This window comes from Myodes glareolus, chromosome 3 (genome assembly GCF_982192425.1).
Source record: "Myodes glareolus chromosome 3, mMyoGla1.1, whole genome shotgun sequence".
NCBI lineage: Eukaryota > Metazoa > Chordata > Mammalia > Rodentia > Cricetidae > Myodes > Myodes glareolus.
In genome coordinates this window covers 91,569,271-91,589,294 of record NC_142028.1, presented here as the reverse complement: position 1 = coordinate 91,589,294, position 20,024 = coordinate 91,569,271, and the positions used below count along the sequence as shown (strand labels likewise).

Here is a 20,024-nt window from a genome sequence, read left to right as displayed (position 1 = left end):
TTCTGTGTCACAGTGCACTAAAGCCAACCATCAAAGACACTTTCCCAACAAGAGAGCCTTATGCCGCACGTTCCCCAGGCGAGTGACTAGAGATAATTGAGACAGGACGGAGTGGGTCACACGCGGTAAGACTTGGAAGACATACCAATTTGTGGGGGTGAACTGGTTGACCCAAAGGCCCTTCTGTCTATCATTCCCTGACCTCAGGTCAGACTCACAAAAAAAAAGGGAAAACTATTAAGGCAGCTGGGCAGGCTCTTGCCCTCCATTCTTAGCAAAGAATAGGTGATTATTTGTCCCACATGGACTAGCTGTTCACCTGCCTGGAGGCACCAAGCTGGAGGTTTAGAGTCTTTGACCTGCTGGGATAGACACTGTTTATTCTCCATGTTTCTGTTTTTTAGGGGCCTGCTTTCCATGGAGCATAGGAAGTCCATGGACTAAGACAAGGAACAAATAAGACAAGGAACTAATTAGATGAAAATTCTCCAAATGGTGGTCTAATTCTTGTTCTCAGACCAAGCTCTTATTGTCCTCCATTTGTTTGAGGCATCCAGGACACTTAGAGCATCAAAACAGAATTCTTATTTGCAGCAAAGTGACGCTCATTTTAAATCCCCAGAGTTTCCAGGCGGTGGTGGCGGTGCACACCTTTAGTCCCAGCACTTGGGAGGCAGAGGCAGATGGATCTCTGTGAGTTCAAGGCCAGCCTGGTCTACAGAGTGAGTTCCAGGACAGGCTCCAAAGCTGCAGAAAAATACTGTCTCAAACCCAAAAACCATCCTAGAGCTGAGGCCAGGAGGATACTACAATATTGATCCACTTTACCCCCATTTACAGAAAGATTATAACATGCCAGGTTTGGGTTAAAATATTTTAGACTGCTTAGGGGAATGAATATGAACATTGTTTTGCACCCATGAGCGATAGAGAGTATGAACAAGCCATTCACTTTCTTTTTGCAAACCAATTTTTAAAATTGTAATTTGGGAAGTAATATATTTAATGAAGCAAAGTAAGACGCGGTTTAGTTTTAATGACTTAAAAAGTCTCAGTGCAAACAAAGCACCAGGCAAACAGGAAATACTTAGTAAGTGATCATGTGATTATTGGTCAGGGTCTGAGCATCTTTGTATTCTGGGGGACAATACTGATAAGGGTCCCTAGTGACTCACATCCTTGGAACCTAAAGCAGGGCCTAGGACGCAGTGGGTGCCCTTTTTATGTGATCCAGGGTATTCTCTGCAGGGGAGCACTAAGAACACTTATGAATTACAAAGTTAATAAATGGCAGACCCGTTGAAAAGGATAAAAACACTGTAAGTAGGAGGTTTAAAGACTCACCTAAACCAGAGCGGAGGAAGAAAAACACACCTTATTCAAAGAAACGGAATACCTAAGAGACATAACAAGTATTGGACCGAATTGACATAGTACCCTGTGTTTGTATTTGGAAGGCAGAGAAGCCACTTTCGGGAAACCTGGAGAGAGTGGCAATAAAGGACCCAGAGGAATCTTCTGTTAATGTCCCCAGAGAAGCAGAACAGATGACCGGAATATTAATGTAGTGCGCCTAGAAATTAAAAACAAAAAGACACACGAGTCAGAGTCGTTTGTGTCAGGACTCCCTCTTCAGCAACTCTTGGGAAGGAAGAAATCAAAGGGGCATTGTATACTTCGGGTACACATCTCCTCACCAAGCGCCATAGTTAAACAGTGGCAAAGCAAGACGGCTACAATCTGGGTCTCCTCAGTCATCCAATCACATATTGGGATGGAAGCGTCCCAAAGTCCTTCTTTCTTAAAAGGTCTCAAGGGTCCGGTCAACATCAGTGACTGGTCCCAAGCAAGTGGGGGAGGGGAGGGATGTTGGGCCTGCGGGAGGTGCAAGAGCGGCTTTCTTGGAGGCACCGGAGGGTGCGGGTCCAGAAGGCGGCAGCAGAGGGCGCTGGGACCCCGACCTGGGCCCGCCTCTGCCATTGGTCCGGGCTGGGGCTCTGGGTTGTAGAGTTGGTGGAAAGTGACAAGTTTGGCGAGAAGAGCGATCGCGGAGAGCTGGAGGAGCCGCCGCCGAGTGAGCTCAGAGTCCACAACTCCAGGCACTGGGCACGATCTTCTAGAGTCGGAGCCGGGAACACACGGTGCGCTAGAGCGACCGGGGCAGCCTGGGACTGAACGGCTGGCCGAGGCAGGGCTGCTTCTGAGTACCCCGAGAAACCGCATTCCCGGGTCCGAGGCGGCCGGGCGGAGGCGGAGGGAGCAGGTCAGAGGGACAAAGAGCTTTGCAAAGGTCCCCCCCGGTATTCTGCGAGTGCCTGCGGGCGTGACGAGGTGGTCAGGAGCCCAGGGCGAACCCGTGGATGTTCTGCGCGCCGCCAGGGAGCCACCGCCGCCGCCACGAGAGGAGGAATGCACCGGCCGCGCCACCGCGGGACGCGCCCGCCACCGCTGGCGCTGCTGGCCGCGCTGCTGCTGGCCGCACGCGGGGCTGCTGCCCAAGGTAAGCGGCGCCCGCGCCCGGGTTCCACGGTCTGTCCCGCAGACCTGGGCGGCGGACAAGCGCCTCGCCCACCCGGGAGCAGGGCGTTTGGCCGCCGCCAGCACCGACCGCCGGCAGGAGGCCAGCAAGGACTGGCCATGAAGCTCGGCTGCAGGCTGCGGTGTGCTGGGGTACTGGTCCTCGGTGTCAGCCACGATTGTCAGCTCTGACAGGAAGTATGGAAGGAATTGAAGGGGTCTTTGGGGTGATGCTGGTTCTCTGCTTATCTCTCCCTGGATTCCCAGCGCACCCCAGCTGGGGTCCAGTTTGTCAACTTCTCTGTCTTGGAGAGAGTTTGCATTTCCAGTCGTGCCTCCGACTGAGCTCAGGCGGTCCGCGAACCCGCTCAAACAAAAGTCCTGTGCTCCCGGGGACTTCGTTGGCCTCGCATCTCCATGGCTTGGCGCTCAGAACCTCCCGCCCTGCAGAGGGTCACTCTGCAGGCCCAAACGTTTGCTCCGCCACTACCACTTTGTGCAAAATAAGCAGTTAGAAGAGGCCCACTGCTCCAAAGTGCTCTGGGTGTGCACGTGTGTGTGTGTGTGTGTGTGTGTGTGTGTGTGTGTGAGAGAGAGAGAGAGAGAGAGAGAGAGAGAGAGAGAGAGAGAGAGAGAGAGAGAGAGAGAGAGAAAGGGGGAACCATCTAATGCATACTTGATTTTGGTCATCTCCAGAGATAATGGCAACAGTTAGAGAAAAACTCCACCGTCAGCCAGAGCGTCTTAGTTCCCTGCGGGAAGCTTGGATCCTTGCTGGGTCTGAGCCGGTACACAATGAGAGCGAAGAACCCGCTGTGCCAGTGGAGACAACCAATTCATTCTTTGGAGGTTGGAGGGGGAAAGTTGATTAAAGTCTCCGGGGGTCTTGGGCCTCACTTTTAACATGCATCCCTTGAGGGGGGAGCCCCTGGACTCTTCCCGCCCACACTTCCAGTTCCAAGCCTCCGTAGATAAATAAGTCTTCTGTCACTCATCCCTCAGCCAGTTAGAGAAGAGTCTAGTTTGCTTAACAGCTGGGAAAAGACCCATTCACTGACTGACTGCCGATTTCGTCTTCACTGAGAGTTAGGGGTGACTTTCTTGGTACAGAGTACTCTGCAAGGAAGCTGGGTGCGGATTTCGTGACTTTGGGACCAGAGCAGCACTCACAGAGCAGAGTTCTGAAATGCGTTTGCGCTAAACTCAAAGCCCTCTGTGTGTGTGTGTGTGTGTGTGTGTGTGTGTGTGTGTGTGTGTGTAAACAGTTTCTAATTGTCATTAAGATGCACCTCAGCAGGAATTTCTTTTGGGAAACCCCGATAAAATATAAACAGTATGGTTTCATGGCTGTTTTGCTTGGTGGTGCCAAACATCTGGCTCTGTGCCATTACACCTGGATGTAAAGAAGAAAATGGGCCGTGCTGCTGACCCGATGTAAACATTCTCCTGAGGTCCATGGTCCAGCACAACTGGGGGGGGGGGGGTGGTTCTAAGTAAGGCTGGGTTCCTGGCACGGCACCCATGATTAATTGCATCATTCCCTTGGGCTCCTTTTGCACTGACCCTTACAATAGCCATTGCTTTGTAGGTAACAGCCTCTGCTGGTGGGGATGGGGTGGGGCGTTCGAATGTATGGTTGCTCATCTTTATTCATCATCTGCTTCTAAATAACCATCCACACAATGAATTTTCAATTGTAAAACTATACTGTTATCAGCAGTTTCCCCAAATTTCCCTGCCTTTAATTGTGGGCTTTCAAAGATCAGAAAGTTCATTTTGCCTATTCCTTTCTATTTCTTAATAATGGGCTCAAACCTGTTGCTCTCTTACCTCTTAAATCCCTTTCTTTTCCTTCCTTCCTTCCTTCCTTCCTTCCTTCCTTCCTTCCTTCCTTTCTTTCTTTCTTTCTTTCTTTCTTTCTTTCTTTCTTTTTTTGTAAACTCTTGACCTCTGTTCTGGCCTGAAGTTTCTAAGGTAACCCTGTCAGTGGCTCAGGAGATAAGTGTGGGGGGGGGCATATATTTTATCTATTACATTGTAAAAAAAAATGGTGGGTCAATATTTCTCCCATCAATTTCCTGTTTGATTGGCAGGGAGGAGGAAGCCTTTACATGCATTGTTTCTGGCCTGCCTCCGCCTACCTTTCCCAAGCTGAACCTCTGTAGACAGAGTTCCCGGTCATTGGAACGAACCTGATCCTTTCTCAGAGTCCTGCTCATTTTGTCTTGGCTGCTTGAAGCCAGAGGGAGACGTCCCAAGACTCTGCTGTTATTTTCCAAGTCTCCAACTGCCATATCAGTAGGGGGTCTGTCCCTACTGCATTTAGAGTAGGAGTCTCCTGAGGGTTACGAGCCTGTCAGCTTTGTTGGTGAATGACTATATTGAAGGCCCAGGTCAGCCTCAGCTTTTATTAGGGGTGCTTGAAAACTCTGACCTCGATGGCTAGGTGGCACCACAGAGGCAGGGTTGGTAGGGGGTGTGGTCAGGCAGCCTCTGGCAGGGTTCATTTATTAGTGATTTATTTTATTGGAAAATATAGCAGGCTGTTTTGCTCCTCTAATGTCCAGAGGACAGGCATTATCTAATACTTAGGAGTTGTTTTATTTTACTATTGTAGGCGAGTGAGCCGCATAGGGTATGTATGTATGTATGTATGTATGTATGTATGTGTTTCTGTGGGTTTGTGCACATATGCACATGCATGTGGGTGTTCCTATGAAGCCAGAGGTCAGTGTTGAGTGTCTTCTTCAATTTCCACTTTGTTTTTTGAAACATGATCTCTCATTCACTCAACCTGGAGGTCATCCACCCAGTTAGGCTGGATGGCCAATGGACCCTAGGGACTTCTTTTTCTATGCCTGAGTTATATGTGCATGGCCAGCTTTTCCCTGAAGGCTGGTGATCTGAGCTTGGGTTCTCAGGTTTGCATGACAGGCACTTGTGGGATTTTTTTGTTGTTGTTGTTGTTTGTTTTGTTTTGTTTTTGACTGAGTCATCTCCCAAGACCCAAGACCAAGGTTCTTTCAAAATCTCAATTTTAATCTATTATATTCTCTGTCTCCTGCATGTGAAAATAGGCTCTAAATTCAACTTTTCAAATGTTTCTAAACGCATGCCGCTTGCATCCAAAGTAACATTTTGCCTGTTATTTAATTACAAGCACCTACACCATTTTAGATATTTTTAAAAAATATACACAGTATATTCGGAAGAGACAATTCTTTTAAAGCCTAAGTACACTGATATAAATGTCTATTTTCAGAGAAGTGGGTTAGTGACTCTCATAAGCCTTTGTTAGTACTGCCCCTCAGAACTTTCATAGTCACCGTATAACTGATTCATTGGGTCAGGTGAGGCACGGAGAGGTCACATGACCAGGGGATGGCGTTACTGGGCTTGCAAGCCCCGAGAGTTGCCATGGTTATCAGAACTGACCTCTACCCTACACAGTCCCTCCTGGATTGGTTCTTATAATTGCCTTCTTTTAACGCCTGGGGCAGAGGTGGCTCTTCCTTAGGTTTTTAAGGGCAGCGCAGTGGAGAAATCTTTTCTTTGCCATCACCTAAAGAGCCAATGCTGCCCCCATCAGCCTTGCTGTTAGTGCTGTTAGTGCAAGTGCTGGGGCTGGCCAGGGCCTCTCGGTCTACAAGAATTGCATTTTTGCATTGTTGTAATGCCCCTTTGCTGCGATTTGAGTAGTGTGTCTGGTAGCTCCTTCCAGCTAGTGATGAGATGTCTTTTGATGTAGTATGTGTGCATTTGCATTTCGGTCATTACCAGGGGTGAAAGTGGAGGAGGGTTGATTTATTAGAGTGCTATCTAGGAGGAGAAGCCAGCTCAGGGTCCCAGTAAGGAGCTGATCCAGGCAGGTCTGGCTGGAAAAAACTTGACTCTTCCAGGGCCTTCCTCAAACAGAAAGCCCTGAGCCTGGCTTTGCTGAATCTCTGGGTTATGACAGTGGAGATGGGTTCTGGACATGCAGGAGGAGAGGAGAAAGGAACAGTCTTCTGGGACTCCGAGAAAGTTCTGCGATTGAAGGGGGGAAGGGTGAGGGGACGGCTTCAAAACTCTTTAACTAAATGCAGCTGCCTGTACATGGAGCCTGACTTGCATGCCAGGAATATCTCAAAAGCTAACGAATACAAAATAAAAATAAACAGCAGGAGAAAGGCTCTCTCTTGGTTGCAGCAAGCTTGGTTGGGGTTTTCAGTTTGTTTAGGAATGGGATAATTGTGGCATCCACTTTATTTTGGTAAGGCAATGAGTCGCGGTGCATGTGATGTCATTGGGATGCCCCACACCACCTGACCCCTTTACTTGCCCCCACACTGCCCCCAAGAACACCCAGGCTTGGTCATCCGTGGGTCCCAGGGCTCAAGCTATTGCTCTTGAGTGAATTACATTGGAAGAGAGCAGATAATTTAATGGGATAATCTTGGCAGACCCAGTAAATTTCACACCCCATCTCTCACTCACAGAAACGCAGTGGAGAGCTACAACATCCTCAGATGAAAAGGTTGTAGAAAACGGCCCTGCTTCTCAGGAACTGTCTGTTCATAAATAAGGTTCTACAGAGTTTTGATCCAGAAACTGTTATTAAACACTGATAAGTCAACCCCATAATGTTTGACCTCCCCCACTTTTCCATAGAACCAAAGTTGTTTTTTTCTCTTATTAAAAAAAAAAGTAGCCTCAAGGACCAATCAGTCTAGACTGTTTATTTTTCTAAGTATGTACATACAGAATGGGCTTTCTTTGATAGCCATTTCTAGGGGGTGATATGGTATAACAGAGATAGAATGAGATTGCTTTCATTACTTGGTTATATGTTAATCATATTTGTATTGTTGTGACCAAAAGCTTTAAAGAAACAATTTATGGAAGGAAAGGTCTCTTTTGATTTCCAGTGTCAGAGGGATTTCAGCTTGTGGAGGATGAGGTGAGCTGGACACCTCTGTCCATGGTGGTAGGAGCGGAGGTGGAGAGGATGTTCACATTGTGACTGAGCAGGCCTGGCGTCGCAGCACAGTACCATGTGTGTAGCACAGTACTGTGTATGTGTAGCACAGTACTTTGTGTGTGTGTAGCACAGTACCATGTGTGTAGCGCAGTACCATGTGTATAGTGTAGTACCATGTGTGTAGCACTGTACCATATATGTAGGACTGTATCATGTGTGTAGCGCAGTACCATGTGTGTAGCACAGTACCATGTGTCTAACACTATATCACGTGTGTAGCACAGGACCATAGATATTGCATGCTTATTTGGCCAGTAAGAGGCCTGGGCAGGATTTTGTCTGCTTCCCACAATGCCCTTGTGTTCTTGCCCCCTGACATCTAGTTTTGATGTCATCTGAATGTTGAAAGTAGCTGTGCCGTCCCTACCCAGAAGGGCAGACAGACATCAAGACAGTTTCTCTAGCATCTTTTCCTGCATCCCCAAATCCAGGCTTTGGGTTGAGGGAGGAGACCCATCACTTCGGTATGGTGCCCCAATGAGTCTTCAGTAGTGACCATGAACTGTGGTATTCTAAGACCTCTGGCCAGCACATACCTCTTCTCCTTCTTCATCACTAGTCACACTTTCTGTCACTGTGAGCTGAAGGTTCCAGTAGTTCCACTGGAGAGACAAAGATGGTCATTGCCTTGGAGAATTTTCCAAGCCGTAGATTTGTGGCAATGATTGCTAGCCGGTCAGTAAGTCTGGTTCATCCCTTCTTGAACACATCATTTACAGCTCTCTCCTAGTGAAGTGAGGCTGTGTGACTAAACACTAGCCAGTGGAATGAGTCTGAGAAAGCCAAGAGTCACTTGCAGGATCCATTAAGACCTTCCCAGGCAGGTTACTGTGGTAACTTGAGAAGTGATGTTTTGGGGACGCCACATGGTAGAATTACCTGGGAACGTCCCTTCTTCATTGCTCTGTCGCTGAAACCAGCAGCTGGTCCACACTGGCTTGGACTTAATGTAAACCAAAAACAAGTGTTTATTGTGAAAGCTCAGATTTTGGGGTTTTCCAACTAGAGCTGTTAAGGCTATCACACTTAACCAAATAGTATGAACCACAGCATGTCTCAAATTAGTTTAGTGAGTTAGGACCAGCAGTTTTAGGTAGAATAGAATAGGCAACCTGGTTTTGGTCTGATTATCTCCTATGGAGCTTGGGGGGACCTATCTATAAATTAAACCTCACCTTGAATCATTTATGGCAGATACTAGGGTCATCACTGTGGAAGATCTAGAAGAACTGGGATTGGTTGTAGGGCAGTTCACTTTCAGGAGCAATCAAATAGACCCCTGTAGCCCCAAAGTTCAGGATTAGCGGTGACCAAATGCAGAATCCCTCGAAGGGAGAGACCCTCGGGCAAGATGTGGGCTGTGTTGTGAGAGCTCAGGGGTGGCCAGAGTTGCCAGCACGTGAAAGAAGAAGGGATGGGAGAGGAGGAGCAGAGCAGGCCATGGTCCTGCGGCAAAGGGCTGGATTCTGCACCAGCCTGCAGCTAGCCGCTCTGCTCTGCGGGACTCGGTCAGGGTTGTTCTGGGGCTTTAGACGGGAATTCACCATGGAGAGAAGGAGGCCTCTAGGCCAAGGTGAGTAAAGAAGAGACTTGGAGCAGTACCCGGCGCCTAGAGGCAGAAAGGGAGGAAAGAAACACTATTTCACTGGACTGTGACTATTTACTTCCTCCTCCCAAGTGCCCCAGAGACTTGCAGGTGCCTTGGACCAGCAGCTCACCTGTGATTGTGCCTCTTTTCCTCCACCGTAGCAGCTTTGTTTTGTAGTACAGGCTGCTAAGTATTAGTCCCATTTTGATGAAAATCCTGGGGGTCGTAGGACAACCTGGAATGCTGTGTTGCACACATTTGTGGGTATTTGTTTTGTAGCTAGGGACTGAACTCAGCTTGTTTTCAGCTCTCCTGCTGAGCTGCACCCCAGACCTCTATGTTCTTTTAGTATTTTAACTTGTACGGTTTCCAGGGAACCCTACGAAAGAAGCAGTGATTGGTTATTTTCATTGGATTGAATTTTTTTCCCCCATAGAATTGCTATCTTCTACGTAAGGAAACCAAGGCACCAAGAGTGCTTTGTGTGCTTATAGCTAATCAAGAGGGAAAGTCAGGATTTGAACCTGGATATCGGAACCTCTGGCTTTGTCCTTAATCATGATGCCACTATACCACTATAGTTCTGTTTTCCCAATCCCCCAAACTCTACTTGATGATTAAAACCCTGCGTGAGATCCTAGCCAAATAGCTGAGTGCAAATAATTATAATTAAATCTCTTGATTTGTATAGGGCATTGCAGCTTAAGAAATTATTTCATACGCAATATTAACTTTAATTTTCCAGCTAATCTAATGAAATGGATTTCTTTTTTCTCTTTAGTCTTCTGTTGTTAAGTCGGGCAAGTAAGGTTGGCAGTTTACCCAAGGTCACTCTGCAGGTGGCAGGGTCTGTCTGAGATGTAGACCTTCTTAAGTCCCAGGGGATGTTTCACGCTGAAGGATTGCTGTGTTCACAATTTATGCCTCTGATACATGACGGGTTGCACTGTTGTTGACCCAGCAAGCAAATTGGCCTGATTTTCGCTTGTCCCATTAACACAATCCTCAAATCAACCACCAGTTTAAGGAACAGTCTGGAAGTATTTGTAGGTGTGGTTTGGGACTGACATTCCTTTAACCTAAGGGAGTTCCTGAGCAAATAGCCTGAGAAAAGCTACCTCAAAGTGAGGACTAAGGGACTGATGAGGGCATCTGGTAGATCAACCCGGAAGAGCAGGCCGTTGGCATTCCATGGGTCTTGGTACAGGGCTTGGCTTTCCTTAGCCCATCAGGTCAGCAGATCTGTGACCTCTGTAAGATTTTTTTTTTCACCTGTTGAATGAGAGGCATACTGGGATGAGTCCACCGTGGGAGTCTGGGCGGGATGCTGGCGAGTGTTGGGCTGATGGTCTGTGGTCAGCGTGTAATTTGCAGCCACATCCCCAAGTGCAGAGCAACACTGTGATTTTCACAGAATTCAGTGGACAGAGTGTCTAGACTGCAGGCCTGGCTGGGCCCACTTGTGTGATAGAGTCACCTATGAGGGAGACTCAGCATCGACAAGTCTTAGGTTATAATTAAATTTGTATTTCTCAAGGACAAGGATATGAGATAAAAATAGATCCTGTTGCCTCAAATTCAAGACATTCTTGAAAGGCTCTTATCTGTTCTTCCTGGGAACTCGACACTGGTTCCGGATGGGATTAGAGAAGAGGCTAAGAAAACTTGTTGTAGGTTTTCTCCGCATGAGTGAGGATAGCCTCACCTCTTGGATTTCACTCCGGCTGAGTGTTGTGTGGTTTTGTTTTGGTTTTTCTTTTACATAATCTTTCCATCCCCTGGAGGGGAGAGGTGATTTTCCTTCATCCCTTTAGAACCTACCTGATGAGAAGTCCTGGCTGCAAGTGCAGGTGCTAGGAAGTTATGGTGCTTACCGCTCAGAGGATTGCTATATGAGAACTTGTCTGCTCAACATCTGCTTGGAGGTGACTGATACCCCGCAGCAGCAGGCTTGGTGACATCCATGGTGGTGACCAAGTCTTCTGTAGTCACAGCATAGCGCTCTGCTCACCCCCATCTGGTGTCTCTAAGTCAAGGAATGAAGAACTTCCTGTGGCCAGATAAGCTTCGCTAGGCAGGAATGGATGCTGGGATCTTTAGGTGTATCCCATGGAGGAAGTAAGAGAGGGACTGAGCATGCTCAGTTTATTCTACCTGTACTTATCTCTAGGCCACCGGCTGGGATCGGTGCCCCATGATCCAGCAGGACGGAGAGAGAAAAGGACTAGAAAGGTCCAGGAAGAAAACCACTAGTTTCCCTCCCTGGAAGAAAGTAGAGGATGCGGCTTAGAATTCCTCTTTACATCTCCTCCAGATTGAGTTCTTAAAGGGCCAGTCCCCTAGATCTCAGGGCTGTGTTGATGCAAAAGCTGTAGGTCAGTCAGTCAAAATATTTATGAAGAGCTCTCCTGCACTTTTGTCTAAGGACTCAGGCTTAGAGAGTTCTTCAGCTGATGTGGGATGTGCCTTCCTGCAGCTCTCAGAACCAGCACAATCATCCATCTGTCTGTTGAAACCAGGGCATTGGTGTGTGGCTACGAGGGAGGAGGGGCACTGTTCCCTCACCTGCCTAGTGACATCTCCTGTGTAAACTACCAGGTCGCCCCGGCTTCCGCTTGGTTAAATATTTGCTTAACAACTAAAGTGAATGCTGGGGAAATATATGGCAATATCTTCTCCCCATGGGAAGTTTGCTGTCTTTTGTTAAGAAAGCAAGACTGACTCAGCCAAAATGGTCTCAGAAGACAAAGCCTGGCCTCTGCTCAGGGCATCTTCCTGGTCTTGCGACCTTCCAGAATCTCCACCACAGAGTGTGCCCACCCCTCAGCTCCCGTGGCTTCTGTCTCTCTGATTGAACTCTCGTTCACCCTTCAGCCTTCAGTGTCTACAGGCAGCACCTCCCCTATCTGCTTGTCTTCTGTCCTCTTCCATGTCCTCACCTCCTGGCATTGCCTCCACGCACGCCGTGTGTGTTCCTCTCATTCAGAAGTGGCTCAACAGCCAGGTTCGACTCCTCCCACTACTGGTCACTGCTATTTATTGAGCATCTACTATGGGGACTCTCACTGTGCAAGAATTTTGTGTTTCATTTTTAAAAAGACATTGCATTTTATTTATTTCGTGTGGAGGCATAGGCCTCACAGGTGTAGAGACCAAAGAGGGAGTCATTTCCCTCTTTCCACAGTATGGGGATTGAACTCCAAGTGTTAGTCTTAGTGGTATACATCTTTATCCATAAACTATCGCGCTGGGCCTGAATTTCATAATTCATAGTGGAAACTGCTTTTTGGCTTTTCTGGGATGATTGCACTAACCCCCTCCCTGGCCCTCACTCTGTTTCTTCACCTAGTTATAGGGAAACTGTTCTGGTTTTATCATGGAGGTTTTGCAGGTTGATTTTCAGCTACCTAAGCCCGACTATGAGGGGAAAGCCCACATCTACTCAGGATTTAGGGACAAGCTTTCTTGGGCGGGGAAGCTGAGAGATGCTCTTGGGTACATCAGTGCCCAGAGAAAGCTGGAACTATGTAGAAAGACTTGACTATCTGATAGGTCCTGCTGAGGGGCAACAGAGGCCACCTTGTACCTAGATTTCTTTTCTTCCCAGGTCTCTCACCTGAGCAGAAGAGAGTGAGTCTCATAATGTCACCATGTCCCGAAGTGTAGACACCTTACCTCGCCAGTTATCACCCAAATAATGTCTTATTCTTATTCTTTAACCAAGGAGTGTTTGTTGTTTTTCCATTGAGAACATATAGAGCGATTAAAACCCAATGCAGTGCCATGCAATCAAACCAGAATCACCAAGAATCCAGACCCTCAGAGGCTAGTTATAGAAGGAGGCCTTGCCTGCATTCCCAAGGGAATCTGAAACTCGGGATGTGAAGGACCCTGGATCCTTTCCAACTCGCTTTCTACTCTACCCACTTCTTTGTGGCAAGGCCCTGAGCTTACCGTTGGTTCATTTTACTCAAGGGAAGATTGCTATGTATGTGCATGTTGAGAGTATGCCACATCAACGTCACTAAGTGCCCACCCCCATTCATACATACAAAAGAGGTGTGGAAAATAAGTTTTGTAGGCAAAGGAGCAAGAATTCTTGGGAGGTTTTGTGGAGATGGAGCTTAAGAATATCTTCCCCCATTTTCCATGGCTGTCACATCACTTGGCATGGGGTAAGTTACAGAAAACAGTGTCTTTAGCATCCGGTTCTGAAGGCTGGAATCCCAAGACCAGGTGATTTCCCCTTGAAAAGGCCTCATGCTGAAACATCAAGTTAGAACAGCAGAAGGGCCAGTGGTGGGTACAAGACAGGAGGCAATCCTGAAGAAGACAATTAATCCTTAGAAACCCTCTAGAGAGTTCTAAAAACCCGGTACTGCCACAGTGGCAAATTTCAGTGATGAATTGGGTGGGGGAGTAAGCCATGTTTAAACCATAGCCAGACACAGTATCATACTGACATTTCCTTTGCTTCCTCAATAGGGAGTGTCAGAAACAGCGAACACCTGGGTGCTTCGACTCTTGGGCCTGGGCATTGCCAGAGACGAGGGCTACTCCTGTGCTTTTCTGATGTACAAGTCAGAGTGGCAATGTCTGTGCAAACAGGACAAGGAGAGGCAGAGAAAAGGGCCACCTGAGTCTGGAAGAACATATATAGGTATACTCAGGAGCAAAGACCAGGGTCTCACTTGAAATAAAGAGGGGGTGGGATAGTGGGCACCACCACAGGTGCCATCAAGGACTTCCTTATGTGACCTTGAGGCTGCCTGCTGTCTTCTTCTGGCGCTCACTGGGCACTTGTATACAGGGTGCCTTACCTGGGCTCTGCTCCCCTGGGGCAATACGAGCCACAGTCTTTGCTCTGGCCCAGACACTGTATCCCTGACTCTGGGCTCAGCTAGGTTGGGGTCCTTGCTTCCTCTCATTGTATTGTAAGGGTTGCACGGTGCAAACTGTCAGCGAGTGTTTGCTTGTGCAGTGGTCCCTTGAGTCCCTCATTGTTGGGTGCTGCCTTAGATGGGGGCTGCTGCAGGGTCTGCCCAAGAAGCACAGGGCCTGGTAGCTGTTGTACGGCATCTACTGGCTCCCACCAGGCCTCCTCCTTGTTTCATAGAGAAGGGGATAGATCCAGTTTTCTTGGCTGTTCCTAGAAATCAAGAATGGGTTGCTGAATAATTGAATGCCTCAGCAGCTACCTTTTTCTAAAGAAGAGGACTCCAACTTAGATCAAGTTAAGCCTACTGCGGCCTCTACAGGGGAGCCATGGGCTTTCACAACTCTGGCTTTTACTTTGTAAGTTAGCCTCATTCTTTTTCTAATTGACAACAATTCCTACTTTCTCAGTCCTTTTTGTTAGGAAAAGAACAATCTTGGTGTCATAAGAGGAACACACAGACAAAGTGACAGTACCCCGGCAAGATTTTTTTTTGTATAAAGAGTTCACCAGAACCCGTACGTGGTTTATGTGGTTAGTGAACACAATGAGTCCAAATGGCCTCTGTCTTTCACCACTGACATAAGTGGTTCCTGCCTGTCATCTCATTGGTTGAACCTTCAGTTTCCCACTCTGACATGATTGGCTAATTGGTACAAAGCAGAAGAGGGAGATTCAGGAAATACTGTTGGGTTGGCTGCCTTTGACAGAGCCCTCCCACCCTCCATTTCTTACATCTCTCTCTTTTGGCAAGTCTGCCATTTGTACACTCTCCACAGAGAAGAGGTCGGCCCCTGCTCTCCTTGAGGAATTTTGAAAGAAGTCCTTCGTGATGGTTGATGTTGATTGTCAACATTACAAAAAAAATCTCAAACCACCTGGGAGAGAGGCCTCTGGGCATGTCTGTGGGGCATTCTCTTGATTACTCTAATTATGGAAGGAAGTCTTGCCCACAGCGTGTGGCACCACCCCCTGACTGGGATCCTGGACCGTGCAAGTGGAGGAAAGGAGCTGAGCGGGGGCATAGAGTCTTTGCGCTCTGCTTCTTGACTGTGGCTGCTTCAAGCTCCTGCTCTGTTAACTTGCCTATCATGCTGAGCTTTGTCTTTGAGTTATGAGTCAGAATAGACCATTGATGATGCTTGATGTTGTTTTTGTGAGGATATTGTATCATAGAAACAAAAAAAGACCAAAAATGAAAAACTAAACCAAAACAAACAAGCAAAAAATTAAGGACATCCCCTTTACTAGGGAAGTCTTCCCTGAGGAGCAATTTCTCTCTCTTCTTTACCTTTCAAAGGAGAGGGAAATATCCAAGATTTGAACTTGTAAGCCATCTATGTGCTAATGTACCCAGAAAGGGACCTTTGACTTTCTAGGCTAATCTGTGCCAGGCAGGGACACCTTTTATTTCTGCCAGAGAGAGAAAGGGGGCTTGGTCAAGCTTTTATCAGGTTGCTGTTGGCTGCTGTTTGACTTCTTGCCCTGCTGTGGTTTGCTCAGCAAGGATATCAAGGTGCCCAAGCCCACAAAACCTTTTGCCAGCATCTCGAAGTCTGACCTTGTGAGGAGTATGGCAGAGATGCTAGGATGCAGCAGAGCAAGGGTATCGATTCTGGAAAGGGTGGAAGGAGTGTGGTGGAGGAGGGAGGACCAGGAGAAGCTTCTCAAGGTAGGCCCTGCTGCAGAAAGTGTGTCTTGGATGCTCACGTCACACTTCCTTAGGCACTAAGTGTTAATACTAGTAGAAATATATGAACTTATTTTGAAAATAAGTTCACAAAAGTCTGCTGTCAGTTCCATTTGATTTTTGATGAACATAATAATTTCCAAGGTCAAACTGTATATGTCAGCAGGGCCACAAAAGGTCAGAGATGAGGCCCCAAATGTGATTGTTGAATGCAGATAGGAGTTCTGTGCTTGACCCTATCGGTTGTCTCCCTATAGAACCAATGAGTTCTTTTTGGTGGTCCTGGGGGTGAGGTTGTCTCAGTTTCTCTCTTTTCTTTGGAGAGAACTATCACATGCTATATGAAGATGGATGGGAAATGAACCTTGAAAGGCTGACCTGAGATGGAAGGTCAGCAGGCAGGCAACAGCGTTTTTGCGTTTGTTTCTTGGTAAGTGGGCTCCCCTGGCCCCCCTTTATTCACTCAGAGCACATTGATATGACAGACATTGCTCTAGATACCGAGAGAACAGCTGTGGCAAGGCAAACATGTGCCTCATGGGCATGTGTGTCAACAGACAAATATGTGTTCTTCACGTAACGTCAAGTGCCAAGGGACATCTAGCAGGGCCCAGGGCTCATCACTAGTAAGTGATGGCGGTGGAAGGGCTGTCATCATGGTGTGTGATCGGGAAGGCTTCTAGCTAAAGTGACTCAGACTGGAAGAAGCTCGAGATGAGCTCTACGACAGACCTTGAAGTGGAGGGTGTTCTCAGTTCAGCTCCGGCAGGCAGTGGTGACAGTTATGTAAGTATCTATTGTGTGCCTGGTGGCAGTTGCGTGTCAGTCTACACAACAATACTGCTAGGCTGGAGAGGTGGCTCAGTGGTTAAGAGCACTGACTGCTCTTCCAGAGGACCTGAGTTCATTTCCCAGCACCTACACTCGTAGTTCCCAGGTGTCTATGACTCCAGTTCCAGAAGATCTGAAGCCTTCTCCTAAGCTCTGTGGGCACCAGACATACATGTAGGAAAAACACATACACACATAAAATAAAATTAAGTAATACAGTTAGGTAGGGCCTATTGCTATGATACCCATTTTCCAGATGTGGAAAAAAACAAACAAATGGTAGGAGCAGCGGCCTGTGAATGTTAAATGAGGCAGTCCTAGACAGAAGAAAAGAGAAAAAACTCTGTTTGGGTCTGTCCCACTACTCATCTGCTCTGCAATCCTGGGCAGATGTGCAGTGCCTCTGTTTCCTGAGTTTTAAAACTGCCTAGTATATAAAAACCCAGGGAAAGGCTTTGCAGACTGCACGTCCCCATGAAAGTGCCAGTTAACGACTACTAATACGTTTACGTCAGTTATCAGTCCTGACTTCTGGAAAAGAGATGATGAGAAAAAAATACGTTTGAGACTTAACAAAGCTTCCCCTGTTTGCCTGGAACTGTGTTTCCTACTAAAGTCTCTGGGACTGAACCCAGCACAATGTCCAGTTGAGCTAGAAGCATCTTCGTGAAAGACAGACCTGGGAAGGAATGCTGGTTCCCAGGCTTCTTGCAATTCTAAGGAAGTTCTTGGAGGTTCTAGACCTGCATCCCTTCTCAAGCACATGCTCCCAGGGGAGCTTTCTCTGATGTCATGTTATGCTTGTAGCAGGTGCCCAGGGATGGGAAGGGGGCTCCCCCACACTGCTCCTCTTTGAAATCACTGCACTTACTACAGGGTACTGAATAGCCTGTTCCATTTCCAGACACCATGTACACAGCTACGTTCTGGGAATGCAATGGTGAACCAGACAGGAACCTGAGGTCTGTAGTCCAAGGATGGAAGTCTGGCCACTTTCCCTGCCCTATTGTGAGGTGCTCAGGGGTCATGTTTAAATTTGAATCCTTCCTGCTGGCTCCTGGAACCTTCAAAAAGTCCACGGAGGTGGCAGATGCCTTAGTTGCTAAGGAATGGTACACATGGTTGTCCAGTTGACACTGAGTCTGAGGATGCCACCCTGTGTGGGACAGCCAAGGGACAGTTGGCAAGGCTTGACACACTTCTTCTCCCCGCTCTGTCTTGTCTGTCTTTTGGTTAGGGACCAGGGAAGAGGCAGAGGGAGCAGTGTTGGTTAGTAATAGCAGTTAGTATTTTGTTAAGATTCTGACTATCAACTGAGAGGGCTCTCTGTCGTCTCTGAGTTGCCCTGGATTCCTCCAGGAAGGGGAGAAATTAGCTTTTCCTCTTCTTAACTGTCTGTATTTTAGATTACTATCTGCAAGACCCTCATTAGAAGCCTTATGTGGGATCTGCTGGTTTGGACAGTGGAATGGGGCAGGAGGTTAAGCAGCTGCCTTTTCATACTGTATGGTTTTTGACCATTTAAAAGGAAAGCCCCGTCCACCACCTGGAAAGCTTGCGGTTCAGTGGCGGCTACGCCTGTGGGTCAGGAGCGGCTGTGGGCCTGCTGTGTTCTTGGTTCTGAGGTGAGGCATTTTATGGAGTGAGCGCTCTTGAACTCTCAAGGCTGAAAATATAGTTCCAAGCCACAGAAGCCCTTTGAGGCTTCCTCGTGGCAAGAGTGAGGAGGCTTTGAATTCAGTCCCAGCACTTACACTGGAGTGCCAACACTCCCCAGGCTCGGGGAGCCAGTGCAGGGGGCCTTCAGAAAGGCAGTACCCTGCTGACCCTTATCTACTCTCAGTGTTGGTTTAGAATAGCAGCTTGTTTGGGGCTACTTCTGCCCAAGTTAAATTTTAATTTAGGAAATGCCTTTAGAAAAACTTAGTATATAATTCCTCAAAGTTTTACAGATATGAAGTAGCTGACCAGGAAACTGTCTTTGCTTAGATAAAAATAAATAAAGATGCTATTTATAACACCCTCCCCCAGGCATTCTGAGTATTTTTTGTTTGGAAGAATCTTATTGGAAAGCGGGGAAGAGATTAGCATCTAGTCTGTCTTCTCTCCGTGTGATTTTTATGTGTGTAGTATTATTTTTAATGGGAAAAGACAATTATAAATATGGAATTAATTTTTGTTTTTTTTCTCCCCTGTGGAGGAAGGAGGACACTGGTGCATAGCAGGAAAAAAATCTGTCCTGGAGGTCGACTCTTGTCTGTCATCTAGTACTAATTCTAGATAGTTGTGGGACTCCAGGCAAAATACATGCCTCTCTGACCCTCACGTTCTTGTTCACAGAAGAGTGGGCTGGGCAGGCTCCATGGACCAGGAGCAAGTTACCTTGCAGCCTGGAGAAAGGGTAGCCCCAGACTTCCCTCAAGTCTCCTGTGGCAGAGTCTGGCTTAACAAGGCCCCCAATGTTTATTTGCTAGATACTCCCTACAGGTCAGCTCAGCTGGCTTCCTGAGGGGACAGGACTAGGCCAAGGCCAGTGATGGGCGTCGATTTTGTTCGTGTTTGCTTCTTCCCCTTGAAGTTTGTCTCTCTATTTCATTTTGAGCACAAGAAGCAGCTCTATGAAAGCAGACCAGGGGCTCGCTAGCTCTGTACTCCCAGTGACTGTGAGGGGCCCCATCTGGAAAAACACTTGATTGCATAGTCAATGGCAAATTATGGCACTCAGATGGGTTTGCTGCTCGCCTTCCGTACCAAGCTTTGCACGCTAAGTTTAGCAGCAGTGGTGCGGTGTGGACTTCATGGTTCTGAGTCTCAGTTGTCCCGTCTCTAGGAAGGGATGACCACAGCCCCAGGGAAAGCAGGGAGGAATGTAAGATTTGGCATCTCCAGGTTTGCTAGGCGAATCTCTAGGATAAACCAACAGTAGATGATGCATCAGACAAAACACATGTATGTTTACTATGTTCATATACATTGGAGTAAGAAGGGAACTAAAAGCCAGGCCACTGAAGTTGGTATGTCAGGGATTCTTGAAGACAGGAACAATGTCTGGGAGAAGTGAGCAGAGGATGCTGGGAGTGGTGTTGCAGATGGACTATGAGGTCGGTCATGTGTCTGAAGAGCCTGCCATCCCTCAGAACAGTCTATGCCTAGATTTGGGGTCAGACCCCAAATTTGTCTTCCCGTGATCTGAGTAAGCTTCCTTGAATCTTTAGGCAACTGAGTAGCATCTGGGTAACGCTTGGGTACCTCACTCTTCTTTACTAACACAGGCAAGTGCAGGGCTGTTCAATGAAAGGGAAGCTTTCAGAGCCACTTCTATGCCTGAAAGTTCTCCTAGCATGCCAGAGACGTATGCTTTGAGGTGCATGTTTTAGTCTCCCAGAAAAGACTGCTAGGAAAATTAGAGATAAAACTTGAAAAGTTCCCGGAGTACTGGCGA

The 20,024-nt window shown here is 47.5% G+C and overlaps 1 protein-coding gene across 1 annotated transcript in view; it reads left to right on the top strand.

Moving 5' to 3' along the window:
* The first annotated feature begins 1,991 nt into the window (after nucleotides 1–1,991).
* Ror1 (ROR family WNT receptor 1) overlaps nucleotides 1,992–20,024 on the top strand; it is a 356,211-nt gene continuing 338,178 nt past the window's right edge. The window contains exon 1 of the mRNA XM_085686304.2: nucleotides 1,992–2,500. Coding sequence (XP_085542430.1) covers nucleotides 2,410–2,500 — 91 coding nt within the window. The 5' untranslated portion in view covers nucleotides 1,992–2,409. The remainder of the gene's footprint in view (nucleotides 2,501–20,024) is intronic.